Below are 21626 nucleotides of genomic sequence, written 5' to 3' on the forward strand. Positions count from 1 at the left end.
TGAGATTGCCCCGGCGACCGTACTTCTGTTCCTTGACAAAGAATCCGAAGACATCCCTTTGATTGCTCTGGAGTTGTGCGATCGGCGTGGCCTTCCCCAGGTCCGGCTCTTTTGTGCAATCAAAGGGGACTCATCAGCTTTACCTTGCCCGTTTCCACCGAGACCTGGTTGTGTTCTGATTTCAAGGATGGCAGTCAACGTAGTTGGAGAGTGAACCATTCACTCGGTTTGTGCTGCCCCTCCTGGATGCTGCTTCCTCAAATTCGTTGGGCGGCTCAGGAAGGGGCGGGGGTCATTGCTCACGGAAGCGCAGGCACACCAAGATGTTCTGGTGCCACAACAACATGAGGGTTTTTTTTTTTTTTTGAAAGGTGGACACCTCAACAAATTGTCTTTGAATGAAAGTCGACAGCAAATGTCAAGAGTCTCGGTACGTCATTGAAATTGTAGAGTGTTGATCCGTGCCGCCGGTCAACAGGGACAGCGACACCAACCTTATCTGCTATCAATGATCCCCACTGTCAATCAGTTGGTTCGAGGATGGTCACCGACGTTTCACTACTCAGTCACAAAAAAGTCATGCAAATACAATGAGATCCTTGCTTGCCTGACCTTTGCCATCCCCGAAATTCTTTAAGATGTCCTCTCTTCTGTTGAGAGGAGGCATCTGGCTGTCATTTGCCGTCGTGGTGGTGGCTGTCTACCTTGGGCTTCAAGGCCCACTCCAGCAGGTCTTCACGTCGAACCCCCAGGGCCAGACATTCTGTTACTCAAAGGGCGTCACGACTAGATTCTCAACCAAGTCTTCGGCTGCATGTTTTACCGTCGAGGACGGTCAGTTTGGAGAAGTCTTCACGCCTGTGTCAGAACCTGCGGACCTTCGCCCTGGTCACGCCATTCCCGGCCTATGGGACGGTGTAAGAGATCTTGCTCGGAGGCCTTATAAGTTAGTGACTAATGCTCTATTAGCATGGCCACTTGGCTCAATATGGGGAGTTCCTTCACTCCGTGGACCTGTTTGGCTCGACATCGGTCAAAGACGCCAAAGACCGTCTGACAGCCTATGTTTTGGCACACAAGGGTGTGGGCTCCAGGGAAAACTGGATCAGGGGCGTGGGCTGGGATCAGATGGTCATGGGGGAGATGCCAACCGCGGTAGGTGTCGCCCTAGCAGCTCCCAGATTGTGGTATCTGACTCTGTTCCTTTCCTTAGGCCATGCTTGCCGACTTCGACGGGCTTTATATCATGCTTGACCGCGTTGACGTCCACTGCGTATGGGTCTCCCAAGCCGTCCTTGATCTGCTGCCGGACGACTTGCCCGATGTTCCAGGTGGAGAGATTATCCGAGAGCCTGGCATGGGGGTATTCTGTGACAATGCCATGGAGGTCGTCATGAAGTACTGGCCGCGGCCAGATGATGCTCGAAAGACAGCATTCCTCAAGTCTGCGATGGCCAGCCTCCACCAAGTCGGACTTGTGGGCGTGCACGATGCTGGCGTCTACACTAACGAGCTGCCGCTATACAAGGAGATTTTCAGTGCAGATGACTGGACATTGCGTATCTATGCTATGATTGAATGCGAGGAAAGAAACACGTTCTGCCCTGAGAAGGTGCCTGCATTCACTGATGGTGATGGGTTCCTTAGTGTCAAGAGCGTCAAGCTCTTCGCCGGTGCGTACAATATGTCGTGGTCTTACTTACTAATAGCCAACTGCGGTCTTATACGACGTCTCGGAACTATGCTGATATATCATAACAGATGGAGCCCTGGGTAGCTGGGGAAGTGCTATGATCGAGCCATACTCTGATCGTCCCGATACAGCAGGTTCCCTCCTAGTCAGCGCCTCAACACTGACCTCTCTAGCGAAGTCGTGGTCATTAGAAGGCTACCAAGTCAACATTCACGCGATTGGTGGTTCGTATCTTGCCTTATTGTTCCCCTCGTCTAGCTATGGCAGCCCATATCAGGTGCATTTCGAGTCGGCACACAAGCGAGATGTGTGTGAGATGCGGAGAATGGGTTTTGAGGGCCTCACAAATTATCTTAAGATATGTTTAGTCTTGATATGAGAGGACATTCTACTGACACTGTCCGAAGATCTCGCGAACTGGCTCGCCATTGACGCGATGGAAGCCGCCCTTGCCGATGTCTGCCCAGGAGAAAGTCTGTCAGTCTGTCAGGCGAAACGCCGTTTTCGAATAGAGCAGTAAGAAGCATTTCCTTCACCATCTAGTATCACATCACTCCCAAGCATGGATTTCATCCTTCAGCGCCCCGCGCCACCTGAGGAGAACATCCTAAACTGATACATTCGGGTGCGTTACTGATCAGAGAGGACAAATAGTGCACAGATCATATACCCTGAAGACCAGGAACGCATGCACTCCATAGGCATTATACCATCGATTCAGCCCACCCATGCAACCTCCGATATGAGCTATGCGGAGCTGCGTTTGGGAAGCAAGCGACTCGCCACCGAGGCCTATAGGATGCGCTCGTTGCTCGATCTACAGCCCGTACTAGGGAGTGACTTCCCCGTTGAGCCTCCCAACCCCTTTGAGGGAATCTATGCGGCTGTCACGAGGAGAAGTCCCCACACAGGAAAGGGCGCAGATGGTAGCCTCAACGGATGGCACCCCGAGGAGACGCTGACGCTCCGCGAGGCGCTGGTGGGCTTCACCGAGGGCCCTGCACATGGTGCGTTCCTAGAGGGGGAGGCCGGGGTGATCCAGCCAGGGGCGATGGCGGACTGGGTCGTCCTGGACGAACCTTTAGAAAGCCTGGATGTCGAGGACATTCGTCATCTCAAAGTGAAGGAGACATGGGTTGCTGGCCAGCGGGTCTACCTGAGGGAATGAGCCGAGAAGCCGAAACACAGTCGGAAGGGGGGCTCTTTGCAGTTACATCTCATGAGAACCATGGATGGTTTAGTAAGTCGCCATCGTAGCTGAATTTTTACTTAGATCATAGTCATACGCCTGGTAAAGCTCGCTTGTGCCGGGGCTAATGGAGTCTGCCGTCTTCTGACAGTCGGATGTGCTCCCGAGCGTCTCGGGTCTCTGTGTTTCCCACCACAAACTATGCCACATGGGAATTTTTCCATGCACGACGTATTTAACGGGCTTGCCGAAAAGCCTATCGTGAAATTCGCCCGACAGCAGTATTACTCGTACGAATAAGCTTGATGATCAGAAACGCACCGAATGAACCGGCTCCTTACCTCGGCCTCCTGGCTGGCTTCTTATTCGCCCGAACCTCTCACTTGTGTTTGTAGAGAGTGTGACCTAGCTCCTTGACCCACGACTTGTCCTTTGAATCCTTACCTTCGTCGTCGAAAGCAAATCTGAGAGCTTGCAGTCGTTGTTTCGCCGCCTCCCTCGTGTTCCTCACAATATCGGCAGCAGGAATTGCGTCCTTGACCAAACCGACACCCGTGCCGCTGCAAACCATCAGCAAATGTGGGAACAGCGTGTTTGATTTGGTTCAACTTACGCCCATGTCACCTGCCGTGAAGCGTCTCCAGCGCGCTCAGCCTCGCCCAGCTTGGTCTTGTTCTCGTCGATAGACATGCCAGAGAGATGGTCCTTGTAGGAGTCCGAAATAATAGCCCTGCCATCATACAGCTCTGGCCAGAACGTCGTGCCCCTGACCTGGTCATGGAACGTCGACCTATAGTTTGACGACAGTCAGCAAGGAAGCAGTAACCACTTATTGACTTAAAACTTACTTTACGGTTGAGCTTCCTCCATCTCGAGTCTCAAGAATCGCCTTCCTGCCACGTTCAGAGGCGAGCGACTCTTTCGCAGGTATGAACTACAGCCTGATAGTCAGCAAATCTGTTTCACAGCTGTAGCCATGGGTGACCCAAAACCAACCTTTGTGCCCATGACAACACCGTCGGCTCCTATATTACCATCAGCTCGTTGCCCAATTCCAGCACCATTCTTGGAATGAGGTGCACTTGCCCAGCGCAATGGCAGCCACAACGGCACTCGGATCAGCAATACCTCCCGCGGCCACCAACGCAATGCCCTTGCCCATAAAGTCGTCATCCAGCATGGCCCTAATCTCAGGCACAAGACTGACAACCCCCGCGCCCGCAGCGAACTGGTGCCCACCAGCATCAACGCCCTGCGCCACGATGACGTCGGCCCCGTCCCGCGCCGCCTCCCTCGCGGCAGCCACCGTGCCGACCTGGACGAACACCTTGATGCCGTGGTCGTGGCAGGCCTCGATGATGGCCGGGTGCGCCCTCTCGGCCGTCTTGGGGTCGGGCGCGAACAGCCACACGGCCTGGGGCAGGTACTTCTCCAGGAGGGGCAGGACGGTCTCGCGGAACTGGGCGGCGGACGGGTCGAAGGTCAGGAAGCCGACGCCGACCGGCGCGGGGGTGAGCGTCATCTCCGTCAGGCCCAGCACCGAGCGGGCGGCCTTGAGCTCGCCCTCGAGGGCCGCGAGCTGGGCGCTGCCGGGCTTGAAGTCCAGCCCGCCCGGGACGATGCCGAGCCCCCCGGCCTTGGACACGTGGGCGGCCAGGGTCCCGTTTGACACCCCGAGCATGGGGGCCGAGATGATTATGGGGAGCTTGGTATTTGGGAAGAACTCCTGCAGCTTGGACTTGGGCTGGTGGCGTTCTGGAGCCATGGTGGGGGATGTCGATGGGTGTCTTTGGCTGACTGTGATGAGATACGCGAGGGGATGCTGAGGACTGCCTGGAAGGACACGAGGGGACGTGGCTTCTGAACAGGTGGGGCTGTTCTTGCCGCGGAAATCCAGAAATCAGTTGTGCTTCTTGCCGTTAGGAACACAAATATCTGATGTATTGTGCCGCAAGGCAGAGATGACAAATCTGGTTGTCTGAGTCGCTGGTGTTGATTGTGGTCACATAGCTGTTGCGGATCTTGCTGCTTGGCCAGTGAAGTCATCTAGCGTCTCCCCTGGTTGGGTACTTACACGGCAGCCAACAGCATTGGCGAGTCTGCGGGGGCTGCATGTCTGACATGCGCCTTCCGAGGTCGAGACCAAACTGTGACTTGTCTCAACTAATTCATTGGTACCTAGGCAGGTAGTTTAATCCACGCCCATGGATTCAGAGTGTCTGTGAGTCACTAGCACATCTACCCTTCTGTTTTCTGAGGGACTCATCATCTCCGTTGGGGATCGTCTCAACCGCAGGCATTCCGAAAAGGTTGTCGGGAAATTGGAAATTCTATCCCATCAACGTCCAAGTATTCTGATGTGATCGTGCTGTTTTATGAGTTCCAGAATACTTTGATTGATTATCCTTCACATCGTGATTCCGTGTTTGCCATCTGAGTGGTCTATAAGGACCAAAGCCCCTGTCCAAATTCACTTCTATTAAAAGCCAAGACGACGTGAAGGTCTCAAGACAACATATTATGCTGTGACAGATATGTCCCACAACATCGACCTCGTTCCACTGCCGAACGCCTTGGCCGCGCTCAATTGAACCTCAATCCTCTGCGACCTAGCGGTGTTCCCCAGGGACTGTTCCGACCGAAGAGTGCTAGCCCCGTCTTGACCACTCGGCTCGTGCTTGACTGGGACTGATCTCGGAGGTCATTGACTGACCAGGAGTTCGGTAAGCATCGAACTCGATCTCGTGCCAACCATACGCAATGGTGCCCCGAATATGTCCACCACCCAAGAAATGTAGCCTGTTCGCATCGCCAGCACGCGAAAAGGTGTCCATGTTGATGTCCTGTTGCTCGATGGTGGACTCACCATGCCAGAGCAGCACGGTTCCTTCGTCATCCACATCTGCCTCATACGGTCGGTCCACCTTCATGATCTCGACGAGTGGGCCCAAGTCAAATTTCAACCGGAGCTTGCTGCCGTCTAGAGTCGCGATAAGGCCAAAGTCGTCCCTGAAGTCGGGGAAATTACCTTCCATGTGTGGGCAGTCAACCTCGTATCTTCCGTTGAGCAAACCGAGACCCCGACGAGGGCTGGACTGGTATGCAAGGCCATAGCCGGGGTCAGCCTCAAAGTAAGGAGGGGGAGCGTCGTCGTAGCCTCCACTCGGGCCTCCGATTGTGTATGCAGACGCCTGGGCAGTGCTTGGTCTGGGCGGGCGAGGTTGCTGGGCTGATTTCTTTGCCGCCGGTTTCTTGTCTGTAGCCTTTACTGGCTTTGGAACGGGGTTGACCTTCTCAGCTTTGGTGGCAGGTACCTTCTTAGCCTTGACTGTGGGAGCAGCAGCAGTAGCCGTCTTCTTTGAGGTGAACGTTGCCGCCGAACCTGATTTTTCAACCTTTGGTCGCTTCGTTGGCGGCGTAGAGGCCTGGACCTGGACTGCCCCAGTGCTGGAGAGCTGGACAGAGACGTTGACGTTGACATTGGTAGAGACCTGGTCAGTCTTGCGCTTGGTGCCCTTGCCCTCAGACGCCTTGAGGACCTTCTTTGCCTCCCGATCTCTCTTGTTCCACTCCTTCTTTAGGTCGGCCTCGATTTTCTGGATTTGTGGGCTGGCACTGTGAGGCCGCCCTTGGCCATCACAGCATCGAAGACTAGGGCATATAGAGTCAGCTAATCTATTTATTAAATCACTAAATAGCATGCATGTGAAGGCCTGAAGCGGTCGCAACTCTCTCCGAGACCATTTGATAGACCATCTTGCGTAGAAAGCGTTGGAAAGGGCCGCTTGAGTGACAGTGTGCAAGCAACTTACGGCGTTTGTGAGCTGTGCCCTTGACCTTGCTGGGAGGCAAGCCATAGTGGAGGAGTTGAGCCTTGTACCAGTGACCAGGCCGGTTCTCAGTGTCCTTGCCCGCGAAGTGTGCCTTGAGCTCTGGGATTGTCGCCCGACGGTGGCGGTTGAGGTTACTTGCCTCACGAAAGAGCGAGTCTCCTGCGTAGGAGAAACCGACTCTGTCAACGGGAGCGACCAAGGCCATGATGTCCCGTGGTGTAATATCTGAGGCAAGGGGAAATGGTGTGTGTGATTTTCTCCGGCTGCGGATCAAGAGTTGCGTAGCAGGCGATAAGGTAGGTAGGTGCCTTGTATTTGACAATTCGGTGTACATGAGCGGGGTACCTTCAAGTGAAGCCAAACAAGGGAATGCCCAAACACAAACGGTCCTGGGACGAAGGCAGTTGGGCGTGTTGCAGATACCGACCGGCAGCTCGCATGGGCCCCTGAAGCTTTGCCCAGGCATTGAAGAGTGAATGGAAGGGTGCTGGGATATGCTTAATTAATGTCAGGAATCGTCATCTTGCCTTGAAATCTTACATACTATCTCCAAGACATATGAGCATTTTCTATAGGGGGTCTTCCCACTGGTAGCCCGACCTGCAAGACTCTGTTTACTGAGAATTGCACGTAGTATTTCTTGGTCTTGAGAAGCGATGGCTTGCGAAGGACAGCCATTCAGCTTCTGATCAGCTTGACCTAGATATCATACTGTGGAGGATCACAGAAATAGCATAGAATGACTGCCATGGCTCTCATGGAGGAATTACTGCCCTGGACTCGATATCGCCAAGTGCCAGCAAGTTTTCTGACATTGAACGCTGTCCCTTGTTGTGATGCAGCTGTGGTGTTTGTTGGAGAAAGCTAGTGCGTACCTAGGTACCCACTAGGAACTTAAGTACCTACCTAGGTACCTAAGTAAGGTATTGTAGGTACCTAGGTGGGTTAAAAAGCGGGCGGAAAGATCGAAGACCCCTGTAGGCAATTCAGGAGCTCTTGGACTGATTCTCTTATCGGCGATAAGCCTCGCGCCGGGAGCCTTTCATTTCAAGTCAACACTTGACTCCCATTTTCCCTTCCGCGCCATCCCAGGCTCTCTCATTTTGCTTTTCCACTGCGAAGGGTCCGTGAACTCGACCTGTATTATCCTGTCCTGGGAGGTAAGCCAACCTTTTATCACCCCCGCTCCTACACCTATCTGCGCCGTGCATCCCTAGAGTACGACGACAGGTGGCGCAAGCTGAGTCGCTCGCTACCTGGCCAAAGGCGAGCCCCGCAACAAAGAAGCCGAAGACGTCTCCCTTTGCGCGCAAGGCTCCTGCTGACTCCGTCGACAGTTCTTTCCCATTCTTTCTTCTTCCTACTGCAGTCGCCCGTACTAACGACAGGATACAATCATGGACGACGTCAAGTCAGAGCAACCGGTCCAGGAGACTCGCCCTGCCGAGGAAGAGGGCAATGAAGAGGTGGGCTACTACAAAATACGGTGATTCTGGCGTCTCAAAAAAAAAACAATCTGACAAGAGCTGGCGCTTTAGGAGGAGATCTCTGCGATGAAGCGACGGGTTGCAGAGATGGAAGAGGAGGCCGCCAAGCTCCGCGAGATGCAAGCCAGCCTGGACAACCAGGCCGAGAACGCCCAGGAGAGCAAGACCGACGTCGACAGCCGCAGCATCTTCGTCGGCAACGTCGACTACTCGGCCTCTCCCGAGGAGATCCAGGCGCACTTCCAGAGCTGCGGGTCCATCAACCGTGTCACAATCCTGCTGGACAAGTTCACCGGCCAGCCCAAAGGGTGAGTGCGACCAACAGGCGCCTCGCACCGCTGTGGCCGTCTTCCCGTCCCCCAATACAGCGGCCCCTGCTGACCACGATGCTGCAGCTATGCCTACGTCGAGTTCACCGAACCAAGCCTGGTCGCCCAGGCCCTGGTCCTCAACGAGAGTGTCTTCAAGGGCCGCAATATTAAGGTCGTGCCGAAGCGCACCAACGTGCCTGGAATGAGCAGGGGACGCGGCGGCGGAAGAGGGGGATTCCGGGGTGGTCGTGGAGGCCCAGGGTTCTACGGTGGACGAGGCGGGTTCGTCCCACGAGGTGGCTACCGCGGAGGCTATCGTGGAGGCTTCCGGGGTGCGCCCCGTGGCTTTGCACCCTACTAAGGTGGTTGGATGCGGTGGTTCGCCCACCATCTCCAATGAGAACTCCAAGACGACGGCATATTCAAGGTGGCACGAGGAATCGCTGGGTGTATGATAGAATCCCCAGCCTGCACACGGCTTGGCCTGCCAGAAGCGATCGTTGCAGTTGCTTTTGCCTACGGCGTATCGGGTGAAAGGGGAAAAAGGACAGGCTTCTCCATCACATTATTCTACTTAGCAAATGGAACCCACGATACATAGGCATAGCGGTACAGGGGGGATATGTTTGGGCATTGCCATGGCCACAAGACGTTTGCCTATGCGCAAGTTGTGCACTGGTTTCACAGTTGGGCGCGGACCTTGAGAAGCCGTCTGACCCTTACAGTGGGTCGAAATGCTGATGTAGACTGGGTCCCCGCCTCTCTCAGACGTCCTTCGCTGCCTGCAAGGATCCCAGGGTTGTTCAAGAGATATCAATTGATGTCTTCCGCGGTATTGTGTCAGACAAGGCCGGTAGGAGACTGCTCCCAGTTGCTTGCCCCGCGGCAGTCCGGATCCAGAAAGGCAGATCAACGTCATAGGCTGCTCCACCAACCCGGTTCAGCACAGCCTGTTGAAGAGAGATCGACTGGGATAGCCAAGGCATGCAGCTGCAATAGAGTATGATGCGGCAGGAGATGCTGAACGCGTGAGTGGAATCTGAATTATAAGGTCAAACAAGCGTTGTAAATAGGCTCCCAGCAGGGAGAAGGGGGTTGAGACGTGTCGCATCAATTTCCCACAAGCATAAGTGAGCGGGAACGTACTTGTAGATCCAACTACCTACATCTCTTCTATAGCAGTGGGGTACGTCTGTATCTAGACTAGATACTCTCTGTAGTTGATGATAACCGGAGTCAACCTTGTCTGACAGATACCTGAAATAGATATGCGCAATCAATACACCCCACCCAGGTCGCACAGGATGCTCTGCTCGGAGCTCAGTCCTGGGGGCATGTTTGGCCGGATGTCTGGCCAACGGAGTCGCATGAACCTTGGGGATGGCGATGAAGCGTGTTTTGGGCCAAACAGGGCGCGCCCGACAAGGTGTAGCCAGTCCATCGAGAAGCGGTACTCTCCACTGCCACGGCTGGTGCACGGCAAACACTTCCCTCTTCCTTGGCACCCCTCCCGAGGTCGTTCCCGCCCCCCTGGGCAGCCCAGTCTGGGCAGTCCCGGCCCAGTGCGAGTTCCAGACTGCCCACCAGCCAGCCAGCCAGCCAGCCAGCCAGCCAGTGCCCAGTGCTTGCTCTGTCCGGTGCTCACCTCATCATCCGTTCACAGTCGGTGCAGGCACATCTCGCCTGCGAGGGGCTGGCTGGCTGGAACGTACCCACTCCTCCTTCAACTGTCACCTCCAACCCCCCCGTCTGACATTTTTAACGCCTTCCATCCATCAGCGACTCGCTGCACGCACATTGCTGCACCCATCCGCATCGAAACCCGCAGACAACAGTAGCAGCTGCCCGCTCCAACCCCCTCTACCGGCACCTTTATCCTGCCAGTATTGACACACCTGGCCTGGCCGCGGGATTGGTTCGCGCATCTGGGAGCGGGGGGCCCGAGAGAGCACAGCCTCAACTCGCCTGCGTCGTCGCCCTTGAACCGTACCAAATCGTCATTGTCAGCATTCTAGCGCCCGTCCATCCTGCAGTCCTCACCTGGCTACTCCTTTTCCAACAGGTGGATTCCTGAGCCATTTCTTCTCGCTTGTCCAATCCCTTGATCCCTCCATCGCTTTTGTCTTTTTTGACTTCGAGAGGAGGACGTCCACCACAGCAGGACAACCTGCTGCCACTGCAAAGATGAGTCGCCGAAACGACTCCGGGCTTCCTGCGTACGTTTCATCATACCCCCGGCCCACGCGAGCATCCCGCCCCCAAGATCCCAGGCTGCACACACGACCGTCTGCAGAGGGTGATGCTGTTCGTGAGACCATTCGCTGACGAGAATAACATCTACAGCAACCAGCCCAATCTTCGAGTGACGAGTAAAGTACCATGCGAGCACATGTGCAGCTCTGTATACTGACTTGAACGCAGTTATCGCCGCGGACGGTCTTTACAAACGCGATGTATTTCGTATGCGTCACCCCAAGAACATAACAACGACATGCCATGATTGACATGTACTAACCCTTCTACAGGCTTTCCCGACCCGTTCGCCGTCGCTACCATCAGTGGCGAACAGACGCAGACAACCGCTGTTTCCAAGAGGACTCTCTGCCCCTATTGGAACGAGAGCTTCGACTTGTGTGCAACCCCAACTTCCGAGTTCGAGTACGGAGCTTGATAGCTAACCGTCACCACAGCAAAGTAAACGAGGACAGCATCTTGGCGGTTCAAGTCTTTGACCAAAAGAAGTTCAAGAAGAAGGACCAAGGCTTCCTGGGTGTTATCAACATTCGCATTGGCGATGTGATCGAGCTTGCTCCGGACGCTGATGGTAATCCGCCCCCTTGACACGTCCGCGCCCGTCGATAACTATGCTAACAAACAACTGTGCCGCAACAGACCAGATGCTTACCAGAGATCTGAAGAAGTCGACCGATAATCTCGTCGTCCATGGCAAACTGATAATCAACTTATCTACGAACCTGTCCAGCCCGCCAAGAGGGCAGGCGGCAAATAACCGTCCCTCGCTGGCTAGCCCACACCCTTCCGCTGCAGGGTCGCTCAACCCCGATCGCTCGTCCGAACGACCGACCTCGGCCATGGGAACCCCCAGTGGCAGCGCAAACGGCAACCCGGCGAATCTTCCGCATCGACCCGCCAGTATGACCGCGCCGTCCTCGTCGCAGCCAGCCCCGAATGGTGCCGCCCAGCAACGTGGGAATAGCACATTGAGCCCGTTCGAGGATGCACAAGGTCGTCTCCCACCTGGCTGGGAGCGCCGAGAAGACAATCTGGGCCGTACTTACTACGTTGACCATAACACGCGAACAACGAGTTGGAACAGACCCAGCGCCAGCGGGGCGGTTAACACGGCGAGACAAGAGGAGTCTACACAAGTCGAGCGACAGAGACATCAGAACCGGACGCTGCCTGAAGATAGAACAGGTTCTAGCTCCCCTACCCTGCAGGCTCAGCAGGCGGCGCAGAGTGCGAATGCGCAGACAATGATGCACACTGGGGCCACGAGCCCCGGCACGGGCGAACTCCCTCCTGGGTGGGAGCAGCGTTTTACGCCCGAAGGGCGGCCCTACTTTGTTGACCACAACACCAGGACCACGACATGGGTTGATCCTAGGAGGCAGCAATACATTAGGATGTATGGCGGCCAAAACAACGCCAGTGGGACCATTCAGCAGCAGCCCGTGTCTCAACTGGGTCCCCTTCCAAGCGGGTGGGAAATGCGGCTTACGAACACTGCTCGGGTCTATTTCGTCGATCACAACACCAAAACGACGACTTGGGACGATCCACGTTTGCCGTCTTCGTTGGATCAAAATGTGCCGCAGTACAAGCGCGACTTCCGGCGCAAACTCATCTACTTCCGGTCCCAACCCGCCATGCGAATACTCTCCGGGCAATGCCATATCAAGATTCGCCGATCACATATCTTCGAGGATTCCTTCGCCGAAATTTCGCGCCAGTCTGCTACTGACCTGAAGAAGCGACTTATGATCAAGTTTGATGGCGAGGATGGTCTTGACTATGGCGGCCTGTCCCGAGAGTTCTTCTTCCTTCTCTCTCACGAGATGTTCAATCCCTTCTACTGCCTATTCGAGTACTCGGCACACGACAATTACACCCTTCAAATCAACCCTCACTCAGGCATCAACCCTGAGCATCTTAATTACTTCAAGTTCATCGGCCGTGTGGTGGGCCTGGCCATCTTCCACAGGCGTTTCCTCGATGCATTCTTCATCGGCGCGTTATACAAGATGATTCTCGGCAAGTCTGTGGTTTTGGCAGACATGGAGGGCGTGGATGCGGACTTCCACAGGTCTCTCCAGTGGATGCTGGACAACGATATTTCTGGTGGCATATTGGAACAGACCTTTTCCACGGAAGACGAACGTTTCGGTGTCATTACCGTCGAGGACCTTATTCCAGGTGGCCGCGATATCGACGTCACCAATGACAACAAGAAGGAGTATGTTGATTTGATGGTCAAATGGCGCATTGAGAAACGTATCGCGGAGCAATTCCAGGCCTTCAGAGAGGGGTTCCATGAGCTCATCCCTCAAGACCTCATCAATGTCTTTGATGAGCGTGAGCTCGAGCTGCTCATTGGAGGTATCGCTGAGATCGACGTGGATGATTGGAAGAAGCATACCGACTACCGTGGATACACGGAAAGTGACGAGGTGATTCAGTTCTTCTGGCAGACGGTGCGCAGCTGGGATGGAGAGCAGAAGAGTCGACTCCTGCAGTTCACGACTGGCACATCGAGGATCCCAGTCAACGGTTTCAAGGACCTGCAAGGCAGCGATGGTCCGCGTAGATTTACTATCGAGAAGGCAGGTGAGGTCAACAACCTGCCGAAGGCCCACACTTGGTACGTATACGTTCTCAGACTTGTTTGCACAACATCTACTATCAATTTACTGACCAATCCACAGTTTCAACCGCTTGGACTTGCCGCCATACAAGTCTCTTGAGCAGTTACAGCAGAAACTCACCATCGCGGTCGAAGAGACCATGGGTTTCGGACAAGAATAAACACTGGAGGCTGTGCTTTACGTAAAAAGAGGACGCGTCCTGGACAGTCTCACAGGGATCGAAAGACGAACAACCAGCGACGGGCAGCATACAGCGGCCCTAACGAAGAGGGAAGGGGCGCGAGCGCGTGAGAGGAAGTTATAACTACTACTGGAAGGCGTTCAGGCGTCATTGGACCGACACAGACAGCATGTATTCTTTGTAGTACGGAGACATTGGCCATCATCCACACACTGCTTTGGAGAGAAACAGGATGGTGTTCGTTTTTTTATTACACATTTAGTCGAGACTGGACACACAAGTCTCCACAGAGTCTGTCGTTTATAGCAACGCTGTTTCGAGGGACAAATTGGGCGGATGCGAGGGCGGGCATTCTAAGCTTCAGGAATTAGAAACGCTGTACTTCCACTCCAATGTCTGGAGCGAGGTCGTGAATATCTCTTTTGGTGCATTCTCGGATCTTCACCCCAATCAGGCATGAGGACAGGGTAATTTGTCCGTCCCATGGGGCACAAGTGTCCCGGCCTACTTCGTCTTAACGGTACTGACGCCGTTTGCATTATACGCGCGTTCATAACCGTCGTATTTCGATATTTTCGTTCTGGATCCTACACTAAATCCTCTACGCCCACTTCCACCGGTCCCCTGGCGATCCTCAGTATGGCCACCTAATAATGCCGGGATGAAAAGACAAAAAAAGACAGACGAGATCTGGCTGGCTCGAGAGACCCGCCCTTTGCCCTTTGCACTGGTTGTAGGAGCTTCTGTGCCCTGGCACGGTACCGTGGGAGAGGGGGGAAGGTGCGCACAGAAACGGAGACGGAGACGGTGACGGGCTCTCGGAGCATGGGCAGATTTGCAGAGGCGAGTGAGGATGAGTGACAAGTTACCACAGGTCTGCACCTATAAGGGATGGGACACCGGCATGGGGGAAAAGCCACACTGCATATTGATCCTTCTGGAAGCCGCATGGCAGGAGGAGGAGGCTGCTCCGTAGCTGGCTGTCGAGTCCCAGCCAGGGACCCATCGGTTGAGCCTTGTGCCCTTCCATATTCAGTTGCTATCTGACTTATTTGGACAGTGGAGCTTGTGTGTCCTCGAGCGGACGTATTCTGAAGACAGCAATTGGCTTGAGGTGGCCGAGGCCTCCTCCAGATAGTCTCGCAGTGTGACTGAGTGTCCGGCACACCCTCAAGCGGAATACGACGCAGGTAACATACTGCGCCCCCTTAAGCAGCTATTGCACCGCCCCAAAGTGGTGAAGAAAGCCCGGCGGTTAATGAGTTGCAATATCGATGTCTACCTTGCTCAGCACTCCGTTCCCTCCCGACTAGTCCCACACGGTTATGTACAGAACACGCGTGGTGAACAAATGAAAGAAAGCGGCCACGATGTATGCCAGCTGTGTGTTTTTTGTTTATTCCATCCTCGACCCAGATAGGCCCTATCCGCTGAAAATGACGGCCATGCCTGGGAAAACCTGCGGCCTGGCCATACTGCCTTTTCCGTAGACTCCTCCTCTGGGACACTATCATTCTCTCTGTCCTCATAACCCGTCTCATAGCCACCACTGGCACCACCAGTTCGTCACAACCATCACCAACACAGCCCCCAGCACGAATAGCCTACTTCCGGTACCACATCCTCGTAATCTTGGTCTCCCTCATCTTCCTCTGCAGCTGGAAGATGCCGTACATGAGGGCCTCGCTGGTGGGCGGGCAGCCGGGGACGTAGACGTCGACGGGGACGATGCGGTCGCACCCGCGGACGACGCTGTAGCTGTAGTGGTAGTAGCCTCCGCCGTTGGCGCAGGAGCCCATGGAGATGACCCAGCGGGGCTCGGGCATCTGGTCGTAGACCTGGCGCAGGGCGGGCGCCATCTTGTTGGTCAGGGTCCCCGCCACGATCATGACGTCCGACTGCCGGGGCGAGGCACGGAAGATAATGCCCATGCGGTCCTGGTCGTAACGCGGGGTCGAGAGATGCATCATCTCCAGGGCGCAGCACGCCAGCCCGAAGGTCACGGGCCAGAAGGATGACTGCCGGCCCCAGTTGACAATCTGGTCGAGGGTCGTGCTGTTCGGTGATGCTTGTTAGCCTCTTGCTCTTGGTGAAGCACCGCCTGCCATGTGGATTCTGGGCTTTCAACGCCGGGTATAAGACAGCTCTGGGACGTACAGGACATATTGAACCACGCCTTTTGTGCCTTCCTGGCTCGCCAGGGGAACTTCCTTCCGTTGAGGCTTGAGCAGCGATGTCGAGGCACCGTGGGGTTGGACCTGTGCGGCGTTGTTCTTTGTCGAGGAGGATATGGAGGCGACGGCGACGCGGTAGGGGGTGAGGAAGTGTGTCGGCTTGGCTGCAGTGGCAATATGCCTGTCAGTTTACATGATCTCCATCCATCCGCCAACACTGGCTGTGTCTATCGAGGTCGGGATCGTTTCGTGCTGGGCTGTAATGTGCTGCTGCTTTTACACACCTCTCAGAGCCATTGAGGCCGACGTCCGTAATGCGCCCGACATTGTGGATCTGAATGTGAGATACCCGGTCGAGTCTTCGGCGGGAACAGAAAAAAGGAGTGGAGAGGGAGGTCGGTTGCTGCGGTCGAAGGCTAGGGACGCTGCTGAAGACACACTCTCGGTCTGGGGAAGAGCGTTGCGAAGTGAGGTGCGCGCTAGAAATCGCCGCTTGATCACCAACCTGGCGAACCTGATTGGTCAGGCCTTGTCGGGTGGGTCCAAAGAGCCGCGGCCTTCAATCGCTGCCGTCCGGATCGTGCACGTCACCACGGCTCAGCGGCGAGAACACTAACAATTTCTCACTTCCAGTGCCACACGAAGACGGTTGTGTGGATTCGACAAGACTATTTTGAGATCACTTTGCCATGCACCAGCGTCCATACAAAATACCGTTCACACACCAGATATAATCTGATAGTCCAAAAAAAAAAAAAATTGAAGACATGTTCGCATTGGTGAGAGCAGAATTGTTGACGGCACATATCCAAGGTCCTCATTAGGTCGAGTTGGATGGCGACAATTCGACGTCAGACACAATTCCATGACGATCTGGATTGTACGAATTCGTTAGTTACCTCCTCGTATATAGCAATAACGCTCTAGCAGCGCTATTCCTAAGTCTCCATGAGATCAAGCCGGGCTGTATTGAATATCCTGTGAAGCCTGGATGGTCTTCGAACTTGATCAAGACATCCTAGGCTGTCTTCAGTACAGCCTGCCAACGTTTGGCTTGCACAACCGCGGCTCCTTTTCGGCGTATTGAGGATGGGCAGATATAGCAATTGTTCGCCTTCTCGACGCCCGACAAATGAGTACAGAGCTGACCTCGTGAATGATGCTTTCCTGTGATACCTCGAAAATACAGTACTTGGCATCTACAACTTGAAGCTCCCGCTGGTGACAGCCTTGGCGGCCTGCGGCTTCTTGCCCTCCATGTCCATGACCTCGCCCTTCCTGTTGATGACCTTGACGCCACCCTTCTTGAGCTCTGCCATCGTATCCTTCTTCTCCTGCGCCTTCTTGCCGATCTTGTTCGTCTCCCCGCCGGGCCTTCTTGATCCTCTCCTTCTCCCGCCGGCGTCTGCGCACCTTGTCTTCCCGGCTCATCTCCTGCCTCGCGACCGGCAGCCCGCTCTTGGCCACCACCTCGCCCTTCTCTGCCGTGTCCTTGCCCGGGTTGTAGACCTCCTGAGGTGCAATCATGCTCTCGCCACCGCTGACGCCCTGTGCCGTCGTGGGTTGTGCGTCCTCCATGGCAAGCGTGGCGACGTCCGCCACGACTTGCAGCGACGGCGCCGCTGGCTTGGGCTTGTAATGCCAGCTGCTAAGGGAGTCGAGCTTTGCTGAGACGTCCTTCCACATTGCCTCGATCTCCTTCTCCTCCCTACGTAGCTTCTCGTCCTTGGCGTTGACGTACGAATCTGGATTCGTGGCCTTGACGTGGTCTTCCTCGTAGATCTCCGCCAGGCTCTGCTTCGCCTTGGCGTCGTCAAGCTCGACAAGCCCGCGCCGGACGTCAGCAGGCACGTCCGCGTCCGGCCTCCGCTTTGGGACCCCGTCGAACTCGCCTACAATAATGCGCCGCTTGATGAGGTCTTCGATCTCCTCGCTGACCTCTTCCGTGATGACGGGGATGGGCTTGCCCGCGTGCTCAAAGTCCAGATCCTCCTCCAGCAACGAGTTCATTGGGCGTGCGGACGCGGAAGCCTCACCGGAGAGCGTCCAGGCGCGCTTGGCCACGAGCTCGGCTTCCATCTTGCGAATCTCCTCGGACAGCTTGGCTTGCCTACGTTCATGTGCTGACCGGCGTGACTTTGGGTCGCCAGCAGACGCGTCTGACAAAGCGTCCTCATCGTCCGAGTTATCTGATACGTCGTCGAAGAGATCCCGTCGGACCTTGTCCATAGCCCACTCCACCTCCTGCCCATCTGGCGTCCCCTGCCTCGTCGGCTTGGGTTTTCTCTGCTTCTCTCCCTTCTTTGCCTTCCTAGGCGGAGGTGCGAAAAAGTCGTTGTAGAAGATATCGTTCGCTGTGAGGTCGAGCCCCATGTCCCCCTCAATCCCGTCTGCCAGATCGCCTTCGTCATCACTTGCACCTTCCGGGGCGTTCAGGTCCATGTCTCCGAACGTCGGGCCAGCATCTTCGTCCTCGTCATCTTCCTCATCCTCGGCCCCCGACGCTTCCTCTCCCTTGGCGTTCTTTGACGCCTTGCCCTTGGGCCCTGCGAAAGGGTCTCCGTGCCAGTCAATCTCGTCATCGTCGTCTGCCTGGTCCGTAAACGGATCAGCTTTGGCGTCTTGGTCCTCGAAGTATTGCGATTGCTTGTTGAAGTCGTCTATTGAGAAGAATCCGTCATTGAGCCCGTTTGGATCCTCGACGTAAACATCGTTTGGTTGGTCGTCAAAGCCGTCTTCGTCATCTTCATCTTGTATCCCTTCATGCTCAATATCCTCGATATCCTCGCCATCGTCTTCGTCGCCATCTAGTGAGGCTTCACTCTGACCCTGCTGCGACTCGGCGTCTTCCCACTTTTCCTCACCGTCCTCGTCCGATCCGCTGGCTGACTCGTCCCCTTGGGACGAGGCGTCTTCAGATTCACCCTCGTCGCTCGGTAGCGTTTGTGCGTCGCCGTTCGGTGTTCTGGACTCAACTTCATCTGTCTGGATCTGACCATTCTCTTCCAGCTCCTGCAGGACATTTTGAGACAGGCTGAGGGCGCTGTTTATGATCCTCCTGGTCTGCTGCCAGACCTGGCCGGTCTCGAAGCCATCCACATGAACCTTGCGGATCTTCAACATGTCACCACTTGGCCCAACCTCTCGTTTCCTCTTCCTGTCCCGCAGCCGGGCGGCCTGCTGCTCGTCGCTGACCTGTCCGGCGAAGGCGTCGAGCGCCTGCTTGGCCCAATGCAGAGACGCCGTGGATATTGAGGCCGGAGGCTGGAGGAAGGCATGGCGGTTCTCCGCTTTGAGGGAATCGAGGAAGGCCAACATGGAAGCTGCCTCGAGCGGGGCGGTGGTGGTTGCGGCCATGGCGTTGCTGGTCGGCGCGGGGTGTGTGAGCGTGTGCGATGTGGAGGTTAGCGACGAGGTGGTGCTGCCTTCTCCAGCCATTTTCGGTCTCGCGATGCTCGGCAGGGGTTGTGCGGCGTCACGATCGGTTTCGCGGGCCGGCTGGGGGTGAGTTGATTTCTGGTTGCATTTTTCGGTGCAGCTGCGGCGGTTTGGCGAGGCTTCAAAGGCAACTGCAGAAAAAAAATTTGGCCGTCGCAAGGGAAAACGAGTTGATTGGTTGGGCGGTGTGGGCCGTTGAAGTGCGGGCCCCTGCCTAGTGCAGCCTTTTCTGCTTAGATACCTGGTACCTAGGTACTGTGCGTATAATTTGTACCGTTGGACACTTCACATACCGAACACGGTATTTGCATGGTCTACCTATTGCAGTCTAGGTGATACGGTACATGGCCCGCAAAGTGGATCAAGAACGTCGGAACTGAGAAATTCGACCAGACCCTCGTGAAGGAGTCGAGAATTGGGACCATGTGGAGATAGATGTCTGCGTTTAGTAGCTGTCACTTGAGTAACCTCCCATGCGGCTGTTGGCTGCGGCTGCCTTGGTTACTCGACTGCATTGCATTTGCATCTGGCCTTGCACAAGCTGCCCACCTGCGACGATTCGCTTTCCGTAAAAGAGACACCACGGCATTGAGGGATCTCCTGTTATCTCCGTCGAGTGGCGAAGGATCATTGCGTACCATTTAACTGATATTATTGAATAATTGCTTCTCACGCTGTCACTTGAGCGCGGAAGTACGGTGGTCTCTCCTTCCGCCACCTTCACAAGTGCCGCACACATGCACCCATCCAAGGCTGACGCCATCTATTATGGGCAACACACTTGACTGTTAGCGACCTCCAGCAGCGGCCGCCAATAATCTCCTGAACACCAGCATCCTGTGAAGGAAAGGCCCACTTGTAGCAGCTGTACTGACTCTTGCTACACACCACTCCTGTCAGTGACGTGCATTAGCAACGAGCATCGGCCATTGTGAGTCAAATAAGGAAGGAGGTCACGCGAGCAGCTGTTGGGATGTTGTGGTTGCTGTCCTTCGCTTTGGTTTGCTTGTCCGTTTGCTTGCTACTCGAGGCGAATCCACCTCTGCGAGCATGTGGCATCCTGCATGAATATTACAACCGTTCCACGCGTCAGTAGCACATCAACCTGTCACCTGCTGAACAATGACGACGCCGAGTCTGGGCTGTATTTCTGCACGAACTTGCCTTGCGAGTGCGGTCAAGAGCCCCACAGAGGTAGCAACGCTCGAACCACGAGACACATCAGTGTGGAGCGGACTCAGTCTGTGCATTCTAGACCGCAGAGCATGGTTGGTTCTTACAATGACTTAGAGGCCGTCCTTGAGATCCCGGCGGCCGAATCTTGGCCGCTGCGGAACAGGCGATTCAGTAACGGACTCCGCGAGGCCGTGCCCAAGCGCTACCGTCCGCAGGCGCACCATGTCCATGACAGCCGGTCCTTGAGCCACCGAAGCAGGCCTGGTCTGAGGAGGCCACCAGAACTAATGTATATCACGCAGATCGAGGGGATCATCACGCTACTGCGGAGTTGAAAGTCGTACCGAGAAACGCGAGGCAAACGGCCCATCACTTCATCAGCTCCGGAGGGTTTCAACCGGGCCAATGGGCGGCCGCTGGGAGGTCACTGCATTTCCTTTCCATTCGGGACTTCGCCATACGAGATCGGAAGGAACTTCGCCATACGAGATCGGAAGGAACAAGTTCGGAAGACACCAGGTCGGAAGACAACAGGTTCGGCAAGACGTCACCCTCGTGCAAGACAGGCGGAATTGCCGCAAGTGGCAGCTATGCGGTCTTCTCTTCAGCAGAGCGAGAGAGCCTGCGTCCTTTGATGTAGTCACAGCGGGGCCCGGGTTAGCAGCTATCGCCCGGCTAGTCTGGCCGGGCCCATAGCACGGAGCGCAGCGGAGCCGCGGCAGCGTTGGATCTTGCCGAACTTGTTAGAGAGCCTCCCCCGCTAACATCCTTGATATCTCCAGAGTCCAGACGTGAGTCTCCACGGGTAACTGGGTCGGTGGCCGCGGAAAGGCTCGTAACAGTGGAGGCCGACAATAAGCGCCATACAGGAATAATGTACACTGCGTATCGGTGGTTGAGGTCTAGGACGCTTGCCTCAAACATGCCAGTATCACGGATTTGGCGACCGGTCACCTAATTCTTGAGGGATCGCATCTTGTACCGCTATCGGAAGCAACTGCAACCGGACTTGCGCCAATTGGCTAGCCGGTCAGCACGAGTCTAGCCGGGAATAAGAGCGTTGCATTATATGACGGGGAGTGCACGAGGACAGAGTTGGAGCTCAGCAGCCTTCATCAAACTTAATCGCAAACTTCTACGACTCCTGACCGATCCGGAGGCCCAGCCGATCTGTCGCAGAGCCCACACCGCTGTGGTCTGAAGAGGGGAACCTTGACGCGCAGTAAGGTTGCCGAATTTGCTCAACGGCGTAACAGTG

At 55.4% G+C, this 21626-nt stretch overlaps 7 protein-coding genes across 7 annotated transcripts; 3 read left to right on the forward strand and 4 right to left on the reverse strand.

The window, feature by feature from the left end:
- Nucleotides 1-638: 638 nt before the first annotated feature.
- On the forward strand, nt 639-2861 carry INS49_012836 (uncharacterized protein; the record flags this gene model as incomplete). The annotated part of the gene is made up of 6 exons (XM_043173538.1): nt 639-834; nt 1040-1155; nt 1214-1673; nt 1762-1917; nt 2101-2170; nt 2348-2861. 6 exons carry the CDS (start codon nt 639-641, stop codon nt 2859-2861), a joined length of 1512 nt encoding a protein of 503 aa, XP_043022835.1.
- Nucleotides 2862-3261: 400 nt separating this feature from the next.
- On the reverse strand, nt 3262-4647 carry INS49_012837 (uncharacterized protein; the record flags this gene model as incomplete). The annotated part of the gene is made up of 5 exons (XM_043173539.1): nt 3262-3442; nt 3496-3672; nt 3731-3816; nt 3879-3907; nt 4011-4647. The coding sequence occupies 5 exons, from the start codon at nt 4645-4647 to the stop codon at nt 3262-3264; spliced, it is 1110 nt and encodes a 369-aa protein (XP_043022836.1).
- Nucleotides 4648-5530: 883 nt separating this feature from the next.
- On the reverse strand, nt 5531-6920 carry INS49_012838 (uncharacterized protein; the record flags this gene model as incomplete). The annotated part of the gene is made up of 2 exons (XM_043173540.1): nt 5531-6510; nt 6695-6920. 2 exons carry the CDS (start codon nt 6918-6920, stop codon nt 5531-5533), a joined length of 1206 nt encoding a protein of 401 aa, XP_043022837.1.
- Nucleotides 6921-8112: 1192 nt separating this feature from the next.
- INS49_012839 (uncharacterized protein) lies at nt 8113-8874 on the forward strand (the record flags this gene model as incomplete). Its single annotated transcript, XM_043173541.1, has 3 exons — nt 8113-8181; nt 8254-8510; nt 8598-8874. The coding sequence occupies 3 exons, from the start codon at nt 8113-8115 to the stop codon at nt 8872-8874; spliced, it is 603 nt and encodes a 200-aa protein (XP_043022838.1).
- Nucleotides 8875-10697: 1823 nt separating this feature from the next.
- INS49_012840 (uncharacterized protein) lies at nt 10698-13559 on the forward strand (the record flags this gene model as incomplete). Its single annotated transcript, XM_043173542.1, has 7 exons — nt 10698-10729; nt 10857-10882; nt 10935-10973; nt 11039-11144; nt 11204-11337; nt 11406-13395; nt 13460-13559. 7 exons carry the CDS (start codon nt 10698-10700, stop codon nt 13557-13559), a joined length of 2427 nt encoding a protein of 808 aa, XP_043022839.1.
- Nucleotides 13560-15184: 1625 nt separating this feature from the next.
- Nucleotides 15185-16081, reverse strand: INS49_012841 (uncharacterized protein; the record flags this gene model as incomplete). The annotated part of the gene is made up of 3 exons (XM_043173543.1): nt 15185-15635; nt 15738-15918; nt 16039-16081. 3 exons carry the CDS (start codon nt 16079-16081, stop codon nt 15185-15187), a joined length of 675 nt encoding a protein of 224 aa, XP_043022840.1.
- An 872-nt stretch (nt 16082-16953) lies between these two features.
- On the reverse strand, nt 16954-19192 carry INS49_012842 (uncharacterized protein; the record flags this gene model as incomplete). Its single annotated transcript, XM_043173544.1, has 2 exons — nt 16954-17106; nt 17168-19192. The coding sequence occupies 2 exons, from the start codon at nt 19190-19192 to the stop codon at nt 16954-16956; spliced, it is 2178 nt and encodes a 725-aa protein (XP_043022841.1).
- Nucleotides 19193-21626: the final 2434 nt, after the last annotated feature.

This window comes from Diaporthe citri (genome assembly GCF_014595645.1).
Source record: "Diaporthe citri strain NFHF-8-4 chromosome Unknown scaffold_6, whole genome shotgun sequence".
Classification (NCBI taxonomy): Eukaryota; Fungi; Ascomycota; class Sordariomycetes; order Diaporthales; family Diaporthaceae; genus Diaporthe; species Diaporthe citri.